At 40.8% G+C, this 20,774-nt stretch overlaps 1 protein-coding gene across 1 annotated transcript in view; it reads left to right on the top strand.

The window, feature by feature from the left end:
• The first annotated feature begins 4,868 nt into the window (after positions 1-4,868).
• Positions 4,869-20,774, top strand: part of LOC143171932 (rapamycin-insensitive companion of mTOR) — a 91,978-nt gene continuing 76,072 nt past the window's right edge. Inside the window, exons 1-2 of the mRNA XM_076361114.1 lie at positions 4,869-4,918; positions 16,796-16,893. Of these exons, the coding sequence (XP_076217229.1) occupies positions 16,810-16,893 (84 nt within the window). The 5' untranslated portion in view covers positions 4,869-4,918; positions 16,796-16,809. The remainder of the gene's footprint in view (positions 4,919-16,795; positions 16,894-20,774) is intronic.

Raw genomic sequence — 20,774 nt, 5'->3', positions numbered from 1 at the left:
CAGCCTTTTTAATCTTGCAGCACAACCCTCTCCCTAGCAGATCCTAGCGCCTTCCATTGCAAAACAGGCACACAAGCCCTGAGCTGCAGCTGCATCCTCCCACAGATTGCTCTGTATTACTGGATGGAGATGAGACGTGCAGGCTCTTACTGCTTTACACCCACTGTGTAGCACTCGGAGGTCTGAGAATATTGGTGCGTGGCTGCCCACGGGCCATGCATTGTGCAGATCTGCTCTAGTACCTGTGTGTTACTTCAGAGTGACCGCTGGTAGTACAGAGCTGCCAATAACTTAATTTGATTTTATGTGTTTGTCCAGCTGCTAAAAAAGTGCTCATGAGCTGGATTTGATTGTCTCAAACTGTAGAACTTCTAAACCAAACGCCAACCAGCACCTGTTCTTGACCTGACTCTGAGCTGCTGCTGAGCCAGACATTTTTACAGTCTGAGATTTTTTTACATAAGAAAAACCAGGTCAAGTGATTCTTGCAATATCAAATGGACAAACCAATATCTGGTCATCTTTGGTGCAGACCGGTTCATCTATCGTATTTGGCCACTGATCAACTTCCAAGATACTTCATTCAATAGTGATGGTTTCTTTATACCTTCCTTTTTTTCATAACTCTATTGCCAATATTTCTTGACTGCAGAAAATAGAGCTCATGTCTTATCCTTTCCTAAGCAGTTTGATGGGCTTCATGTGAAGAAAAAGATTAAAGAAATAGAATGATTACAAAATTCTTGCTAACAATATTGAGATAGCAAAAGAAGCAATGATGTTTTTTAAACCTTTTAATCTCATTCACTAGATTTTTTCCTCTTCCTGTTTGTCCCACTGTCATTCAGGATTTAATGTCTATTTAAAGCCAATTTTATGATATTGCAAATTAAGGAAGATTGTTACAAATACACTTGGGTAAGATAAAATGCTCAAGTACAAACCACTGTAGCTCAGTTGAATTCAATAGGCTAACTTCTTATTTTCATAGCTTGATTCAAGTTTATGTCTTTTCTCCTTCTATGTGTATATAAAGGGCAAGCTGCAGCTGGTGTAAATTGCACATCCATATTCATTTCCACGTAGTTTTAACAATTTAAGCCAGTTAAGGCTCTGCCTCTAGCTTGTGCCTCATACCCATATTTCTTCATTTGACCCCAAACAAATGGAAAGCTCTTCTCTTTGATCTTCATACTAGATTTTAAATCTTGAAGATTTATAATTCACGTAGTAGTATCTTCTTCATGTAGTAGTATCCTCTACAGCATATTGCAAAACCCTATTCAGCATATAAAAAGGCGGTCACTGGCAAAATCCCACATGTGAAGGGGCAAAAGGATTATCTTCTAATTAGAAAAGGATGGAACAAAGCAGTTTCTTCATGAGTCCTTTGCTTGTACAGGCAAAAACGTAGCTTAGCTTTAGAAGCCCCTATTCACCATCGAACATGTACAAACATTTTAACACATTTTCAAGATTAACCTGCCTCTGCAAACCTCCAGATGACGCTGGAGGTTTGTTGTTATGTTCTCATAGTCGTGCATTGCAAGTGGGAAAGCAAGTATGCAAGCAGCTCACAGGAAACTGCTTTCACACTGTGTCCCTGGCTTTAGGAGATTTACTTATCTATATAGAGAAGCTATATTCACATAAAATTATAAGCTAAGAAGTAAAATTGAACTAGTCTGATTCCCCATATGGCCATTAAAACATTTTTTCTTTGATTTGATTTATTGTGTTTTGATTTATAGTGATTTAGACACTGAAAGACAAAATAAATCAGAGAGGCTGCCTTATGCTGGATAAACTGTAATTTGTGACATGACACATGACATCAGACCAGTGAAGAAGTTAATTTTCTCTTTGGTATTAATTGCCCCCCTCCAAATGGACAAAATAGCTTCCCACACACACACATTTCTCCCCTCCTGTGTACTCAAGAGCAACAGTGGCTGATGAAAATGTGTAGAAAATTTGATAGGTAAGGAACTTTCATCATTTTTTAATTAAACTTTTGTGATTCTTTCCCCATATTTAATGAGAGAACAGAACAGGTGAAAAGCTCCAAAAATAGATCCCCACATGTCCTTTACTCTCACAGGGTGAGGAGGACTCATACCAATTATGGCCATGACATTTTAAGGGCCATCACTTTGTGGCATGCTTGCTTTTTTTTTTTTTTTTTTTTGTGGGAAGCTCCCACATATCGAAGTGGTAGTTAAGGCTAACTACTTGCTACTTTCAATTTCACCATAACAAAAAGCTTAAAAATCTAATGTTCTTTTTTTTTTTCCAGTTGTGGCAAATATTAATTACACCCCAGAGTATCTTCAATGCAGCCTTGTGGGTTACCACTTATAACTGACATTATTGCATTATTTTGTCTGCATAATTCAAATATAACTAGGGGAAAAAAAAACAAAAAAAAGAAAGAGAAAACTGGAGCCCAATGAGTTAAGTGAAATATTTTGATTATTAAAGGGTATCTGCAGGAACAAAGTGGCAAAAGAGTACCCTAGAGTTTAAACATTACTCCTTTCTTACTCTCCCTTGTTGGAAGAAGATGTTCTGGTTCTTTTAAAATACATTGTCTGTCTGACTTTGTATCTATAAGGGAAGAAATAAGTGCTGTATGCCACTAGCATTTAGTATGAGGTCCAAAGCATTTTACATGCAGATTACAGGTTCAAATCCAATCCAGAAGTTTAATAGTGGGCCAACGCTTAGTGGTGCTTCAAAGCTTATGTGAAATTAATTAGTCCCAATAGAATTTGTATTAAACAGGATACAACATTACTACCAGAAGCAGTGCTTAATTTGGCATTTTCAGGAAGTCAAGGATTCCCTGGACATAAAATTTTAAAGGGCAGCCCTGAGGCATATTGATGAAATCATTTAAGGAAGTTTGATTTGCTTTGGTCCTGTGTTATGGATGGATGAGATATTATTATTTAGACCTTTTCATTTTGAGAACATGAGGTTCTTCAAGAACATTAGTTTCTTATTTAATAAGCAAAAATTGAAATAGGAAAGTTGTTGAAAATGGTATTTTAATCTAAATATACTTGACATAATCCTATTACAACAAGAGTCATATGTGTGTCATAAACTGATATGCCAGAAAGTTAAAAGTGATACTACCACTGTTTTAGTACTCTGGCTTTATAAATAATTATTTTTAATCTCCTAAATCAGTATTAACATTTTAGAAGTGCAACCAATCAGTGTAAAAACTAATTTACATTTTTTCAGATGAAACTTAATATTCATGAATACTTAATAAAACCAGATTTTTATGAGTAATGCAGGATCTGAATTGAAAGACTACCCTTAGAGAGGAGGGAAAACTAAGTGGAAAATGATGGACTACAAAACAGGAAAACAATTACCTGACCTTGTGAAGCTATTTTTATATGGCTGGCTACTTCTACACTTCAATTTGATTATTATTTGCTGGTTTTGTTCCTGAGAATTTGGAAGTCTGGGTGACAGAACTTGTCTTGGCTACGGCTGTCCGAAGCTTCAGAACACAATGTAAGGTGTATCTGCTTACTTAAACTTTTGCCTAAAAAGGACAAGAGCAAGCATATGCAAGTATACTGTTTCTTGTAGTGGAACTTCTTTTCCTTTATGAATTAATTTTTTTATACGTACACTGATTTTATTAGGTAAATTTAACAAACGTCAAGGTAAGAAACAGATCAACGCTTGAGCCTGCAGAGAGACCCACTGACTAAATCAAGAAAGCAATGAAAAGATATTTTTTTTCCTTCTTCTGTTTTTAATTACTTCACATATTAAAAAGTGGAGCGCTGAAAACATCCGGTGTATAATGCCAATGGTCATGCTGTATCCACTTGAATTACCATATCATCACAAGGCAAATGCAGCTTAAAAAAGGAAAAGTAAGCGGGAAAACGTCATAAAAACAAAACAAAAAGTAACTTCACTTGACAGACCAAAATCCTTAGATGCGGTGATAGAGTTATATAGGAAGTCAGTTATATAGGAAGTCAGTTCCCAGCAGCGCAAGCTCTTCAGGAAAAGAAGGCATTTTGCCACGTTTTCTGGCGGAGCGTAGGGCAGAGCTACTGGAGGCGCCTGCGGAGAAGTACTACCGCAAGCGAACCCCGGCGGCGGACGTAGCCCTTGGGGCCACAGGGCTCTGAGGACACTGGTGCTTCTCTCTGCGTCACGCTTCCAGCGCCTCTGGGTGGCGGGGTGGGCGCTTGGGTGTCTCCCGACACCCAGGTACCTACCCCACCACCCAGAGGCGCTGGAAGCGTGACCCAGGCGTTGTGCCCGGGTAGGCAGAGCCCTGCACTGCCGCTCCAGGGAACCCGAAAAGCAGCAGCTCTCACCCGCCCTCTAGTACTTGAGGCCGCCGCCCGCCCCTGCCCCCCCGTGCCGAGTGGCCCCGGGGCCATAGGGCACTGCTTCGACACGGGAGAGGGGCCGCGGCCAAGCAGGGCCTCTCGGGGGCGGCAACGGCCGCTCAGCCTCGCCTCGGCCGCCCCCGCGCTTCTCCCGCCGGCGGCACGGCTACAGGGCGGGGGAGGGGGTGCCGGCCGCGGCGGCGGCTTCGCGGGCTTCTCCTCGCGAGAGTGGGCGAGGTTTCCGGTGTTGTGACTGTAGGTCCGTAAACATGGCGGTGAGTCTCCGCGCCCGCTCGTTGAGGCATCTCCGCATCCGAGGTAAGGGGTCCGGGCAGGCCGCTGTAGTAGGCTGCCTCCTCCGCCCTCCCCCGGCGGCTCTCGCCCTACGCCGGTACCCATCCGTCCCCTCTGCTCCCTCCTCTTCCCCTCCCTCCTCCTTCTCCGGCTCCTTCCTCCCCGCTAGCCTAACGCCCTTCTCTCCCCCATCCCCGCAGGTCGGAACGATAGCGGCGAGGAGAACGTCCCCCTCGATCTCAGCCGAGGTACGGGCTGGTGGGGCGGGGGTCGCCGCCTGCCCCTTGCTGCGCGCCCGCCGAGAGGGGGGGCCGCCGGTGGCGAGTAGCCTGGTGCCTCGGGCCGGCGCGGCGGCGCGCGGGGGGGGGTGGGGGGGTGGGATGGAAAGACGGAACGGGAGTCGCCGGGTGCTGGTGCCCGGCCCGGCGTCCTGTAGTGGGCGGACCTGCCCGTAGGTGGAAGCCTCTCCCTAGCCCTCCCCCCCCCCGCCTGCGGGGCAGCATGGGCGTCCCTCGGGCACCGTGGGGCCGTGCCGGGGCCACAGGGCTGGCCTCCCCCGGCCGCGGGGAGCCCCTGCGTGTGGGCAGAGGCTCCTCGGCCGCTTCTGGGATTGTTTTGGAAGGGGGCTGTTGCTTGTAGACGGGGCTGTTTACAGTGTCCGGCCCGCGGTGGGGCTGCCCGCGCCGTGCCTGTCGGCCTCGCCGCTGGGGCTCCCTCTGGCCGGGGCTCCACTCGGCGGGTCGGGACCGTGCGCTTCTGGGGAGCACCTCGGCAGTGACGGCTGGTCCTGCCTCAATCCCTTGTCGTATATCTGTACCTGTACTAGGCAGGCTGGCCGTGGTGCTTGCCGTGAGACTAGAAGGCACTCATCTCCCGTTTACTTGTTAAGTTGCTCCAGAATGCCCTCCACTGCTCTCGGATGTATGGGGGGGATAAGAGGAAAGAAGCAACAATAACATTTGCTACACACTAACTAGTTGTCTCTCAGACAAATAGCAACTCCTTCCCTACCTAAATCTATAGCTCGTCTTGCTGAGGGCTAAGGTAAGGGTTAGACTCTCCCCAAGAGCTGAATAAAATGCAGAAAACAAACTGGCCCACTAGCAGTGATGATCTTCCCTGGGGCAGATCATCTTGATCTGGGGGAGGGAATAACTCTTCTGCTTCAGAAGATCCGGGACTGCTGCTATCCTGAATAGATTCATTTTATGAGGAAGTAGGCAGGGAAATGACAGAATCAATGAGATAAAAGTGGACCGTGAAATGTAAAGGAAGTACAGATATTAGCAGCGTCAATAAAGTTTTCAGCTTAGTATAGGACTGTATCACAATTCCACCTCTAATTCTTTTTTTCCCCAGTATGATCTGGTTTTAGATTTTTTTTTTTTTATTAAGCAGTTTTACCATGGGCTGAAAGTTATCTCTCCGTATACATATATTTACAAATGTATTTTAGTTCTTAGGCAAAGCTGTGAGGGTTTTTTTTTTTTTTTTTTAATTTAAAGCAACAGGCTCTTATGTCTCCTCCCACCCTATTTCCAAATGGACGTGATTGCTTTAGTGAGACACTGTCTTTAGAATTAAAACAAGTGGAACTTTTGTCAACAAAATATGGGACAAAGGCCTTAACAGTTCAAACATGACACAATTATTACTGTAAGTAGTGTTATCTGTTTATGAAATTTACAGAATCAGGATTTTAATGAATGGGTTTAGTAACTTTTTTATGTTGTGTAGCATACTGAATTGTTTTGATGTGAAAGAACAATACACAAAATTTAAATGCTGGAGTGGTTCCTATTTAGTGATGGCTTGTCAAACAATGAGTTAGTATACAAGTCAGACCTTTGCTAGTCCATAGCTGTGGACTATATACTAACTCTGTTCTTTCCATGCAAGAAGCCAGTGCTGTTAAGTATTTCAGAACTAATAATAGATGCGGGGAGGGTGCTAGCCTTGTTTGTGCTGCTTTGGGTCCTACTTATTCTTGGCTTTTTGTGCAATAAGACTCAGGGAATGCTTTGCTGCATGTAGAGCTGATCTAACTTTCTCTGTGTGCTTTTTGTTTGCTCTTTTCTCTGCTGCTGTAGTTTGAGGGGTGCCCACATCTTCCCAGAACACACCATGTTGTTCTCTTATGTATTTTTTACCGTGGCTGGTATAGTAGGTTTTACTCTTTGGAGCTTTTTGGTGCTCTGCATTTTTAAAAATGATATATAATAATGTTTATAAAAGGCATTTTATATGATGGTGCATTGTGTGTGTGTGTGAACACTCTATGTATGTACAAGATTAGCCTGGTAAAAGATGATAATGTGAAGTCTGTGGTTTGCTGTTTCTGTTCTTTGTTTGTTTGTTTTTTAAACTTCTGGGCCACTCATCCCTGGATGTACCCCATCTCTTATTCTGATAAATCTTCTTTTGGGACAATGATTTTCTTAACTTTTTCCTAGAAAATCAGTTTGCTGAAAGGATGATCAACTCTGGAAAAATTGTCCCTAGCACAAATATGGTTGGGCATAATGTTGGTATAGCAAGAAAAAAACTGTGCAGATACAGGTTAGACTGGTTGCTTTTGTCTACTTAAGGTCATATATCGTGTCTTCTGTTGATTACAAAATTGCAATTAATAATTGGGATTCAGAGTACTTGGGTTTTGGCCTTGCGTTATTACCTGCTCAGAATAGAACAGAAAAAGGAAAGGAGGACAGACTCACCACCAGCACAACTCCCATTGCAGTCATCTGGAAGGAACTGGCAATGAGATGAGGCAGACTGGTTTAATTAGACTACTGAAATCAAGCTCGTAACTTCTTAAGACCATAAAGGACAATTGGCATTATCGACCAGGTTATTGCATTCAGTAGGAATTCTTGCATTGAGTCTGGTCGTGGTTGTGTATGTAACCATGCTACAAGTATTATACGCTTTTAGCATAATTCATCTTCATCCCTGATTGTTTTACAGGGATTCCAAGCTGAATTACAGAAGCTTATATACCTCCCAAGGCTCTGGGCACTGTAAAAGGCTTGTGTAATCCACACTTCGTTTGCTGCTAAGTTCTTTGCTCATCTCTGTAACTGAATCTACTCACAAACTGATTTTGAAAATTTGTTACTGTTTCAGTATTGCCTTATCCTGTTGGGTGACCAACACCCCTTCCTTTGTTGGAGTTTCAGTTGTTGCCTTTGGGCTGTGAAGGCCTAAATAGTTTGGAACTTGCCTAGTTGAGAGCAGTGTCTTACAGTGCCTTATCTGTAATCAGGCTCCTTTTTAAATGTCCTTCCTTCAAGGGATCCCCATTTTCTTGGATTCCTGTAGCTCTGAGTCTGCAATGGCTATTAGGAACTTTTCAGAGCTTGTTTATTTACTGAAGCTTTGGAGAGATACAAGGGTGCCAACTGCTGATGGTTGAGTGCTGTTCATGTCTGTATGTCTTCATTTCCTCCTTTTTGAGGGTAACGGGTACATTTCAGTTAGTTCTCACTTTTGAATATTGTACTTTTTAATTATCTCCAACGTTGTTACTTCCATTTATTATTAATAAATGTGCATTACGAGATACTACTTTGATTTAGCAGCTTTTCTTGTATGGCTGATTCCTATATTTTGTAGTGTTGAGTCTTCTAGCTATAACATGAGACAAATATGAATAAAGTAGCTGAGAAAACTGGCTTTTTTCTCCCCAAGAGTGAGTTTCACAAAATTGGCTTAGTGTTATCTGAAAAAATACCCTTTTCCTTTTTTTCCTCCCTTCTCCATCATTTCCTTCTATCATGTAGGTAAAAATAAATACAAAAGTTCCATTTAACTTCACAAGATCTGAACTGTATTGCTTTTCTTACTGTGCTTATATCACTTTAAACCATGTTGTATTTGATTCCATGTGCCCACATGGCAAATCGTAATGCATTGCATGCAGGGCAAATGTCTTGGGATGCTATTTGCAGTGTACAGCCCGCAAAAATGTCATGCGTTTTTAAGGGTTATTTGTGGGATAGTTAAAGAAGGCTGGATGAATTTTGTTTCCAAATTCACCTTGAGATTTGGTGACCTCACCATTTCTAGCTTCCTCCATCAGTATGGAAGAAGCAGGGAGGGATGCTGCACACCTGTCTGATACTGAGAGCTCAAGTAGTGGGGGAGGAAAAAGACCCTTTTGGAGTGCTTGCAGCAAGGCAGTAAGGAACTGGTGCAGAGGTGGTAGCTGGTGTATACTTTCTTGGTGGCTCAAAGGCAGTTCTTCCACACTAATGGCAGGACTGTTATCGAAAGCCTTTAAGTTCTTTGCGTACTCTTGCAATACATGGTCCGGCTTGAAAATATGGAGAAGTGGAGCTCCACTGCACCTTAGAAACACTATTTTAAAAATACCCAAATAAACAAAATATGTGGGCACCTTTAACCCTCGCTTTGCGGTATGCCATCATTGTGATGGGTAACTATAACAGGGTGCTTGCGTTAGAGCAAATCACATAGAGCAATAGCTCTTTTTTTGCTTCCTTGTTTGTGAATCTGTAACAGAAGCCGTAATAGGAGCAAGGCAGTATTTAGCAAAATTTTTTTCAGTTCTTCTGAGATATAGAGGGGCAACTTGAAAAACAGCTGGAGGGAGATCTTACTTGCCTTGCTGTCTGAGAAATTCTCTACTGCATTATTCTTGAATATTGTTTTGGGGTTTTTTTTTATATAGTTGGAGACCAAAGGGGAAGTGATTGATGGTGGTGGCCTGCTAACTTTTTCAGCAACATGTAACCTTTTGATAGGTTTTAAAAGTAAGGGAGTTAGAAGTGCTCAGTATATGCACTCCAAAATTAAGGCATACACTTAGCTTTCCTGTCTGCACTTGTGCTTCAGTTGACTGTTGTTTTGGAATTGTATAGCACTCTGGCCTGGTTAGATTAATAACACTTGCATACCTTTGGCTTTGCTTCCTAAGGTATTACTGCTTTTACAATCTTAAGACTTTTCAGAACTAATAAAATGATCTGTGCTTACAATATTTTCACTTTCATTTCTTGAAAACAGGAACAGCATCTTTAATGAAGGAAAGATCATAACAAAAGGCAACTTTAAAACATTATCACCTGCTTACCTAGCGTTAAGGTATCTGTAGGAGCTGGGCACTACCGTGTCTTTCAAGGTCTGCATTCATGTCTGTCTTTAAAGTTTTTATGGTTGGGTTCTTTATGTTTTTCCTGCTGTGGTTCAGATTGGTCAATCTCTAATTTCTGTTGCCTTCTTGATATGAATGTTTTAGTCTTTGCCATAAATGTTCTTCAGGTTTGTGGTGTTTTTTCTTCCCTTCTACCCCCACCCCCTTTGAGATTAATGCAACGTTTAGTTTCAGGATTTTTTTTTTTCTGTTGTGTGGGAGCCTATCCAGTGTAGATGATGTGTAAAGAAACACACCTCTCATCATAATTACAGTAAATAAGGAAGCTGTCAGTGATAGCCTTCCCAGAAATAAATACATCAGATATTTGCCCAATCTCATGATCTTCATGCATACTTTACCGATTACCTGGTAATCTCGGAATTTTTTCCCCAATAACGTAGAAGAGATGCTCAATATCAGGTAGAGGTTTGTTGTTGTTTTTTTTTTTTTTTTTCTTAAAAGTGGGAAGAAGTGAAATCATAGAATCATTAAGGTTGGAAAAGACCTCTAAGATCATCGAGTCCAATCGTCGACCCAACACCACCATGCCCACTAAACCATGTCCCTAAGCGCCGCATCTACACGTCTTTTAAATACTTCCAGGGATGGGGACTCAACCACTTCCCTGGGCAGCCTGTTCCAATGTTTAACCACTCTTTCAGTAAAGAAATTTTTCCTCACGTCCAATCTAAACCTCCCCTGGCGCAACTTGAGGCCATTTCCTCTCGTCCTATCGCTAGTTACTTGGGAGAAGAGATCGACACCCACCTCGCTACAACCTCCTTGCAGGTAGTTGTAGAGAGCGATGAGGTCTCCCCTCAGCCTCCTTTTCTCCAGGCTAAACAACCCCAGTTCCCTCAGCCGCTCCTCATAAGACTTGTTCTCCAGACCCTTCACCAGCTTCGTTGCCCTTCTCTGGACACGCTCCAGCACCTCAACGTCCTTCTTGTAGTGAGGGGCCCAAAACTGAACACAGTATTCGAGGTGCGGCCTCACCAGGGCAGAGTACAGGGGCATGATCACTTCCCTACTCCTGCTGGCCACACTATTTCTGATACAGGCCAGGATGCTATTGGCCTTCTTGGCCGCCTGGGCACACTGCCGGCTCATGTTCAGCCGGCTGTCGACCAATACCCCCAGGTCCTTTTCTGACAGGCAGCATTCCAGCCACTCTTCCCCAAGCCTGTAGCGCTGCATGGGGTTGTTGTGGCCCAAGTGCAGGACCCGGCACTTGGCCTTGTTGAACCTCATACAATTGGTCTGGGCCCATCGATCCAGCCTGTCCAGGTCCCTCTGCAGAGCCTTCCTACTCTCGAGCAGATCAACACTCCCGCCCAACTTGGTGTCATCTGCAAACTTCCTGAGGGTGCACTCGATCCCCTCGTCCAGATCATCGATAAAGATATTAAACAAGACCGGCCCCAGTACTGAGCCCTGGGGACCACCGCTCGTGACCGGCCGCCAACTGGATTTAACTCCATTCGCCACAACTCTCTGGGCCCGGCCGTCCAGCCAGTTTTTGACCCAGCGCAGAGTACACCTGTCTAAGCCATGAGCCGCCAGCTTCTCTAGGAGAATGCTGTGGGAGACGGTGTCAAAGGCCTTACTGAAGTCCAGGAAGACCACATCCACAGCCTTTCCCTCATCCACTAGGCGGGTCACCTGGTCATAGAAGGAGATCAGGTTGGTCAAGCAGGACGTGCCTCTCATGAACCCATGCTGGCTGGGCCTGATCCCCTGGTTGTCCCGCTCATGCCTTGTGAGCGCCCTCAAGATGAACTGCTCCATAATCTTCCCTGGCACCGAGGTCAGGCTGACAGGCCTGTAGTTCCCCGGATCCTCCTTCCGGCCCTTCTTGTAGATGGGTGTCACATTGGCAAGCCTATAGTCAGTTATAATGAAATATGGCTGTTTACAAACTGGTTATATCCATACAAATCCAAACACTGCAGAAAAGAAGGATGTTCAAGAGGGTTACAGGATGGCTTGAGAATTTATGTTGAAATGATGGCTGACTAGTTTTGGGGAATATGCTGAAAAATCAGATGTGCTTTTTATCTTTCATACTGATTGAGACTCCTGCCTGAGACTTTTTAAAAATAACAAATGACATGAATCATCTACCTTAAAACCAACTAGCTTCTTACAACTAAGACATAAGCATGTGACTTGAGGCTTTGATAACTACATAGTAGATTACATAAAGTAAGAGGTTTGCTTTTCATTAGAAGTGGTTTTTACAGCATGCAGGTAGGCAGATGCTTATACCATAGTGCAGGTGACTTTGCATACTGAGCAGTGCTCCTGTGATGATTTCTGATACAGAAGGGAAGGTGCTGTAACACTGCTACACAAGTGCTGGCTGATATTTGACAAATTGTTTTAACTGGAGCACTTTTAACTTTCACTCTCACAATAAAATGTATTTTGCTTTATTCTAGTTTAAAAATCTGTAGTATCAGTATATTCACGTATACTGCAGAAACTATTTTTTTTCATTTGCCAATCATCTGTTGTGGTGATGGAAAATTTGGGTAGAATGGATCAGAAAAAAAAGTAGGAGTTAGCAAAACTTCAGAGCATGATTAGTAAAGAGTGTATTCACTAAATCCTTGCAGCTGGTGAAGAGGAGGAATGCTGATAAAGATGTATAAGTGAGAAAATGGAGTAAAAAAACCAATGCAAAACCCAACCAAAAAAACCCCAGTCCCAAAGAACAAAAAACCCTACTTACAATTTTATCTTCTTAGTTATGTGACTGAATTTTACTCTTAGCACATACCTAAGAGCTCTATAGGACTCATGTTCTTATGGTTTTGTTATATTCATCAGTGTAGCAAGCTGCATCTCAACAGTGGCTTGAATAAGTTTGGGTAACTAAATATTTATGAGGAAGTCACTTCACCCAATTTCTACCTGAATAGCAATATCCTTGGAATCAACATTGTTCATTAATAAATTAGTCTGAGTGATGGAGCCTTTATGAAAGTTTTCCTAAAAGGGGAGATTTTGTTTCTAGAATAGAATAGTTCAGTTGGAAGGGACCTACAATGATCATCTAGTCCAACTGCCTGACCACTTCAGGGCTGACTAAAAGTTAAAGCATGTTATTAAGGGTGTTGTCCAAATGCCTCTTAAACACGGACAGGCACGGGGCATCGACCACCTCTCTAGGAAGCCTGTTCCAGTGTTTGACCACCCTCTCGGTAAAGAAATGTTTCCTAATGTCTAGTCTGAACCTCCCCTGATGCAGCTTTGAACCATTCCCGCGTGTCCTGTCACTGGATGCTAGGGAGAAGAGCTCAGCACCTCCCTCTCCGCTTCCCCTCTTCAGGAAGCTGTAGAGCGCAAAAAATTCTAAATTTACTGGTTCTGTTCTTCGCTATCCAGACTTCTCTAAGCTCCTCAGTTTTGTCCGAGTGCTAGTTACTGTTACTGTTTTGGCCACATCTGACCGTTTATTCAGGTAGCTGCTCCTGGAACATTTCAGGAAGCTACTTTTTTTTTTTTTTAAATTATTTTATTTTTATTTTGTAGAAATTAAAGACACTTAATTGACTGAGGTGTAAAATGAAAAGCACAAAGATTTTGAATTCCCTTTCAGTTGGAGAAATGGGTAATTAACAAAATTTCATGCTGTTTATCAGTGATACTTTGAGTAACCTTGTGAGTCTAAGACCAAAAGGATAGCAAAATGGTAAAGATGAGATAGGACAGTTACCCACCCATACTAGAAATGGCTACTGACAGTTAGCACTTGTTTGGTTAATATGAAAGAGGTACATCTCTGTACCCAATGTATATAGATTTTATTTGTTGTAAAATGAACTACAGCTGTTGATTTAAGAATACAGAATGATTAGTAGGAGATAAATGTGTGTAGATGTATGGTATTTAAAACAAAACAATATGGCCTTTATGGAAAAAATATATAATTACTATAAAAGAGTAACAAAGAATAATTTCATTAATCTCTTCATGTAAAGATTTATGGTGAACAGTACAGGGATTTTGTTTATTTTTTTTCAGCTGCACAAAAGATTGGCTTCCTTGAAGTGTACACAGACTAGAAATAAAAATATATATTTAAAAAATATAATTACTTCATAAAAATAGAGGACCATCAAGAACAGCTGTTGCCTGAAAATTACTGTTTTAAAAAAACTGATTAAATCTTTAAGTCATCTTTTTCCTTTGTTACCTTTTGAGCATCAGTGATGTCAGAATTCAGCTTTAGCAACCTCATATCTAGAGAATTTAAAATGTGTTCATCTTCTTTATGCAAACCATATGTGATTCTCATGGGTAGACTTACTGGATTTTTTTTTTCATGAAATTCAAAAAAAGAAATGGAAAAAATGTTGCTGTTTCTATAAATGTGGTGTTTCCACCTCAGTTTTTTAGGTTAGCCTGTTACTTCAGTGGGATAGGTTTTTCTAAGTTGAAATTTTCCAATGAATTAGGTGTCTTCTGTGTTTAAAAAGTTGTACTTAGATCCTGTTGTGAAATTTATAAATATAATTATGACACTTCCTGTCCCTTCTCTGAAAATTACCTTTTCAAGAGAAGGAGTAAAAGGCTTGAACAGTCACAGCTGTGGGCAGACAAGACTTGTCCTGTCCCTAGTGCAAGGGACTGGAGTTTCCAAGCATCATCAGTCTGTGCACTATTTTGAAATCTTCTGGTTATAACATTGGGGCGGGGGGGGTAGTCATATCATACATTCGCCACGGTTTAAAGGTTTCCTGCTGCAGTTAGTGCTGCATTTCAACTATAAAGCCTGCTTTTCAGAAGTTTTAGCAGTAAAGCAACATTGTCTCACACACTAGGAATAATTAACATGATTCCAAGGGTGAGAATGTAAGGATGGCTTTTCTACACATATAATCTCAGTATCTTGGTTAGAAATAATATTATAAGAAAGTAATTTGGAAAGTGGTCCACTTTTGAACTGCTGTCACCACTTCAAGCTGACTGCAACACCAGAACGTATATTTCATACGACCTTTATCCATACTTGGAAATCTGTAAAAAAAAATTATAATTTAATTTACAATATTTTATGCACATCTGCAAAAGAGAAATCTATACAGTCACAACAGGCATTTAAACTTTACTTTCTTGTTTACTTACAGAATGATGTATGTGCAAGTCTAGATGTACAGAGCTAAATATGAAGGATTAGAATCCTATGTGTGATCCTGATACAAGACTTTCTTCTTATCTGAGGTTTTAGTGATTCCTGGATCGTACCTTGGATGTGCTGTCTTTTGTACTGCTTTCTGGTTAATAGACATTTTTGTAAATGTGAAGGTTAATTTCTACCTGACTGATGTAGAAAGAACAGTTCTTTTACTTTCTTTGCTGAGTGCCATGAAAGAGGTGTGCTTTTTTCCATATTACTGAGCCACTTTCATCTATTCATTGCTTTCTTAAGCAGCAAGAGTGAAAATAATCTGAGTTCTTAGCCTTTATTTTTTTCTGTTTTCATGAACATGGGTTATTGGAGCTTCTCTGTTGAATTCAAAATAGTGCTTTATGTATGGTTCACCTATGGAAGCTATAGAAATCAAACTAGATAAATCTCTAGGTACGTTCTGCAGAAATCACTGGTTTTGGTAACCTGTACTTTTCAAGGGGGTGCTTAAGTTTTGTAATACGTTGTGGTTTTTTAATCTAAAATTTATGAGAATTATTTGGCAAAACTTATATGTCACGCTATACCAGCGCAAAGTATTTTGCACCTTACTGATTCAAGTGTGATAATAGACATCCTCTATGACCGCTGGTAAAATTCTATTTGGCTTAGTATTCAGTACGTTTTTCAACATAATAGTAACTGCATAAATTTGATATTACAAAGAAACAATTATTTCTATGTTTTTACCTTATAAATTGAGACATACCTTCAGTCTAAACGTATATTACTGTGTTTTTGAAAATCATAGGCTAAATGTAAACTGTTCATGCGCTAATTTTTTTGAATCTGGCAAAGTGGAGTTGATGTGTCAGTATAAACAATTCAGGAGTGATCTGTGTCATGCAGTTTGCTTTTTTATGTGGCTTTCTTCCATTGTTCTAAGAACCTGGTTGTTTTTCTTCTGTGCAGTTTCCACATTTTGAATTAGATATAAATTAAGAATACTTCATGTTATGAGAGATTACATAATTGTCCTGATTCCCTCCCCCCCCAGCAAGTTGATAATGGCAGGATATGCCTTCTCATTGGTGTTTCATTTCATTATTTAAGGTGTTGATAAAAAGTGTTTTAGCAGACTGATTATCTGTCTTCTAGGCTTCCATAGACACCTTTAAGTAACTGATTCCTAATGTTTCATTGCTTTTTAATAACTGATAACTCATGACTATTTCGGTGGAAATGGAGAATAGTGCGTTAATGTCCCTGTTTATCTTGTAGTTCACTTCCCATGTCACTGGAAAGTCCCAGCCCTCTAGTAAGTTTAGGGTGATTGTGGACAGATTAATATGGAGAGCAGAAGAGTCTCCTGTCTTCCCAAAATCTCACTGACCCTTTGAAGGGAAAAAAGAAATCATGTGGTGTGGCAGTAACATGCTATCTTTTTACTTCTGTCTTTATTTCTTGTCTTTAATTTACAAGGGGATTAAGGATAAAGCTGTTCACTTATGAGATGCTAGGATTGGAGTTTCAGACACTAAATGTATTTCTTTGTCAACTGTAAATCTAAGATATTGATTGAAATCTGTTTTAAAATAGGAGTCTCTCTCCTCCATAGGCTTTAGCATTTATTCTAGAGAACTCAGGTATGCCTGGTTTTGGTTCTAGGCATAAATCAAATTGATGTTTCTTGAGGGGAAAATGATCTGCATCCTTAATTAAGATCAGGAGAGTACCTGTTATATTTAGGAAACTGTATGTGGAATGCATGTTTAGATTTTTGATCTTTTTTTTAAACTGTATCTGCTAATAACCTGTTTTCTATTGCAGAACCCTGTGATAATATGAGAGAGATTCTCCAAAATGTGGCCAAGTTACAAGGTGTTTCAAATATGAGAAAACTAGGTCACTTGAATAATTTTACTAAGGTAAGAGCTCAAATGGTGTCAGAACAAGTGATCATGTGGACAAAATATTTTATATGTACTCTATCAGGTGTTGGCTGGGAGATTCATGAAACAGTTCAGTATCATGGAACAGTACTTGGAATCGATGTACTGTGGGAGAGGAAAGGAGCAAATAAGGACAAGCAAATATGTGAATGCAGGGTTATGCTGAAATTTGTCTACATGTCCTACTGGCTGAATTTTTGTAGTATTTTAGTGCTTAGAAGCCTGAATTATCTCTCAATTCATGGGTTAAGTTGCACAGATAGAGCTAAAGATTGGTTCCTGCTCCACAGAATTGAATCAAAAATGTGAAATGCCAGACTCTCTGGTTGTAAACTGACAAAGTATGGTGAGGGAGAGGACTGTATCGATGAGCATGATATGCAGTGGTTTGGGCACTAATAGAATAGCAACTGTCAACTTTCATTGCAGGTTTCATAGTGAAAAAGATTTAAAGGGGCGATTTCTAGAAATGGTCTGTATTGCTGATTTTTGAGGTGCTTTTTCCAAATATAAGCTTCCAAATCATAGGAATGTGAAAGGTACTTGCCTGAAAGTATGACAGATACATTGGAAGCTGATATTGTGAGCTGACAGGAGGCAAGAATTAAAAACATACTGCAGAATGAGAGTTGGTAGTCTGAAGAAAGAGACCATGAAAGGCTTTCAGGAGAGCAAGTACCATTTTTTTGGTAGAGGAGGAACACATGGAGAGCAGCAGAGAGGACTGATGGGATGCAAGCAGGTAGTTATGAAAGGGGTGTTTGTAGCATACTGAATGGTTGTGGTTGGACCAGTGTTCCATTTGTCGAGGCAAGGGAAAAGTGCATTGCAGTCAGTGAGCTAGGAGACGTTAGAGCTTCAGTGTGTTACCCAAATGGATGGACTGAAACACAGAAGGGGCTGGTAAGTTGTACACCTTTCTGATAGAGCGCCACAGATAGGGTGGCGTGCCTGAAGATGAAACCCAAGTTTCTGTGACAGAGGATGAATCCTGCAATCAGCAGTAGCCAAGAAACAAATTAGCAGTGGAAAATTTTGTGGGGAAAGTAAGGTTTAAATTATTGTTGTTGTAGATGAGCTGATAACAAATCATTGAGTAAGATAACCAGGAGGCTGCTTGACAGTTTTAAGACAATCTCAAGTGAAAGAATAAATGCTCAAGGGCAGGTTTGGGGGACCAATCGATATGAGAAGGACAAACATGCATCATAACCTTCGAAGTAGGCATGCTTCTTGGCTGTTGAAAGCACTCCTTGTAAAATTGAACAACACTTCAGTGGTAGTATATGAGATTCAGTTAGCAAGAGGGTGAGTACTGAGAACAAAATTACAATAGCAAATAAATTTATCTTCTAGTTCATTAATAAAAAATCTGTAAATGCTCCATTTTTTTAGTTGGTTCAGAGCACATGTAGGTATATAGCATTCACTGAGGAACTGAACTTATTTATACTGAATTCTTTGGGTCATTGCCTTATTGCATCTGTCAGTCTGTCAGACATCCACTATTGACAAAATGCTGCTGTTACTGAGATTCTAAACTGTATTTCAAGAAAGTCCATTTTTCTGCTAGAAAAGGCTGAAGCTGTATTTCCTTTTTGTGCTGACCTGTAAACTTATAAATGTAGGTGTTTCCAAATTCTCTAGTTGCCTTAAAATTAAAGAGCTGGATTAGGTTTGCAGATGCATGATCCTAGTGAAAAGTCAATATTTGAAAGTACGGATCTTAAAACAGTGTTGGTTTTACTACAGATGTTAAGCACCTATAAATGTGGTAAATTAGTAAATATGCATAATGTAATTAAAAGGATGAACAAAAAATTTTTTTAAAGTTAGTTTTGAAAAATTGAATAATTCCATAATTGAATATTTGAAGAATTTGTTCCTTATACTTACCTAGTGTTAAAATTGGAAAATACGTACAAAAACACAAGGAAGGTTTTCATAAATTGAACTTAAGACTGGCAAGAAATTATGAATTTGTGAAAAGCAGCAACTTGCTAAAATTAAATATGACTTTGGAAGACAGAGACTGTAGTTCATAACCTGGTTTTGATCCTGAATCAGAATGACCCTGTATAAAGGCATCATCCAACTCTCTTTGATGTTTAGCACTTGTTCTTATATTCCTCTCCCTGGAATATCTGTTTTATAAATGTATAACTTGTACATTTAGTTTTGGAAACTCTTCCTATTTTTGTTTGAACTGTAAATGCAGTTATGAAAATAGAATAAAAGTTGCAAATTGTATTGTCTCCTTTGTGGTTGGAACAGTTCTGTGTTTTTTTTTTTTTTTTTTTTTTTTTTCATTGCAGTGGTTAAGAGTGAAAGCCTGGAGCTTGGGGGAGATGGTTTTATTTCCTTTTTGCACTCTGGTCGTCTACCATGAGTTGATATAGTCTCAGTTCCTCCTTTGTGAGATGGGAGTGTGGGGAAGATGGTGAGGTTTTGTGATGTTAGATGTGCTAAGAGCTGAGGATGTTTGTATCCTGTCTTGGAATTATATTGATGGTGATGAACTTGATTTGTCTGTAAATTCTTGCATTTTATGGTCCATTTGAAAGGCTACTAGTTATCTAGGATATTTGTCCTATGGGCAGGGAAAGTACCTTTGAAAATTTTTTTTTTATAGCATATTTCTGATAAAATAATACAGAAAAATCTATAAAACTTAACTCTCCTTCTAGGAATATTATTATACTTAAAAGAAAATGTCAGCACCAGTCTAAGCAGTTGTTCCCCACTGCCCCAAATTTTTCCTTCAAAGACTGGGCAACTCTCACATTTGGAAGAAATACTGTTCTACTTTTTTGGTCAGAGGAAGCAAAATGTTTGTATTCATGTGGAAACAAGTAATGTAAGTTAACGTGTCCTGGTTTCGGCAGTGTCGTGGTTTAACCTCAGCCGGCAACTAAGCACCACACAGCTGCTCACTCACTCCCCCCACAGTGGGATGGGGGAGAGAATTTGAAGGGGAAAAGTGAGAAAACTCATGGGTTGAGATAAAGGCAGTTTAATAGGTAAAGCAAAAGCCGCGCACGCAAGCAAAGCAAAACAAGGAATTCCTTCACTCCTTCCCATTGGCAGGCAGGTGTTCAGCCATCTCCAGGAAAGCAGGGCTCCATCACGCGTAACGGTTACTTGGGAAGACAAAACGCCATCACTCCAAACATCCCCCCCTTCCTCCTTCTTCTGTCCTGTCCTGGTTTCGGCAGGGATAGAGTTAATTTCCTTCCTAGTAGCTGGTACAGTGCTGTGTTTTGGATTTAGGATGAGAACAATGTTGATAACACACTGATGTTTTAGTTGTTGCTAGGTAGTGCTTACACTAGCCAAGGACTTTTCAGCTTCCCATGCTCTACCAACTGAGAAGGCTGCAGGTGCACAAGAAGCTGGGAGGGGGCACAGCCAGGACAGCTGACCCAAACTGGCCAAAGGGACATTCCATACCATGTGACATCATGCTCAGTACATAAACTGGGGAAAGCTGGCCGGGGGGGCCGCTGCTCGGGGACTGGCTGGGCATCGGTTGGCAGGTGGTGAGCAATTGTACTGTGCATCACTTGCTTTGTGTATTATTATTATTATTGCTCTTATTATTTTATTTCAATTATTAAACTGTTTTTATCTCAACCCATGAGTTTTTCTCACTTCTACTCTTCCAATTCTCTCCCCCATCCCAACCGGGAGGGGGGAGGGGGAGGAGTGAGCGAGCGGCTGTGTGGTACTCAGTTGCTGACTGAGGTTAAACCACAACAACATGGATTTTCCTGACAGAGATTGTGGTAGACATTAAGTTTTGTATTTGTTCCAAGACATCTGAGGTATGTTAGGTTCAGGTTTCTTTCCTTGAAAGA

This window comes from Aptenodytes patagonicus, chromosome W (genome assembly GCF_965638725.1).
Source record: "Aptenodytes patagonicus chromosome W, bAptPat1.pri.cur, whole genome shotgun sequence".
Taxonomy (NCBI): domain Eukaryota; kingdom Metazoa; phylum Chordata; class Aves; order Sphenisciformes; family Spheniscidae; genus Aptenodytes; species Aptenodytes patagonicus.
The sequence above is the reverse complement of the archived record's forward strand: the minus strand, read 5'-3'. Positions and strand labels throughout refer to the sequence as shown.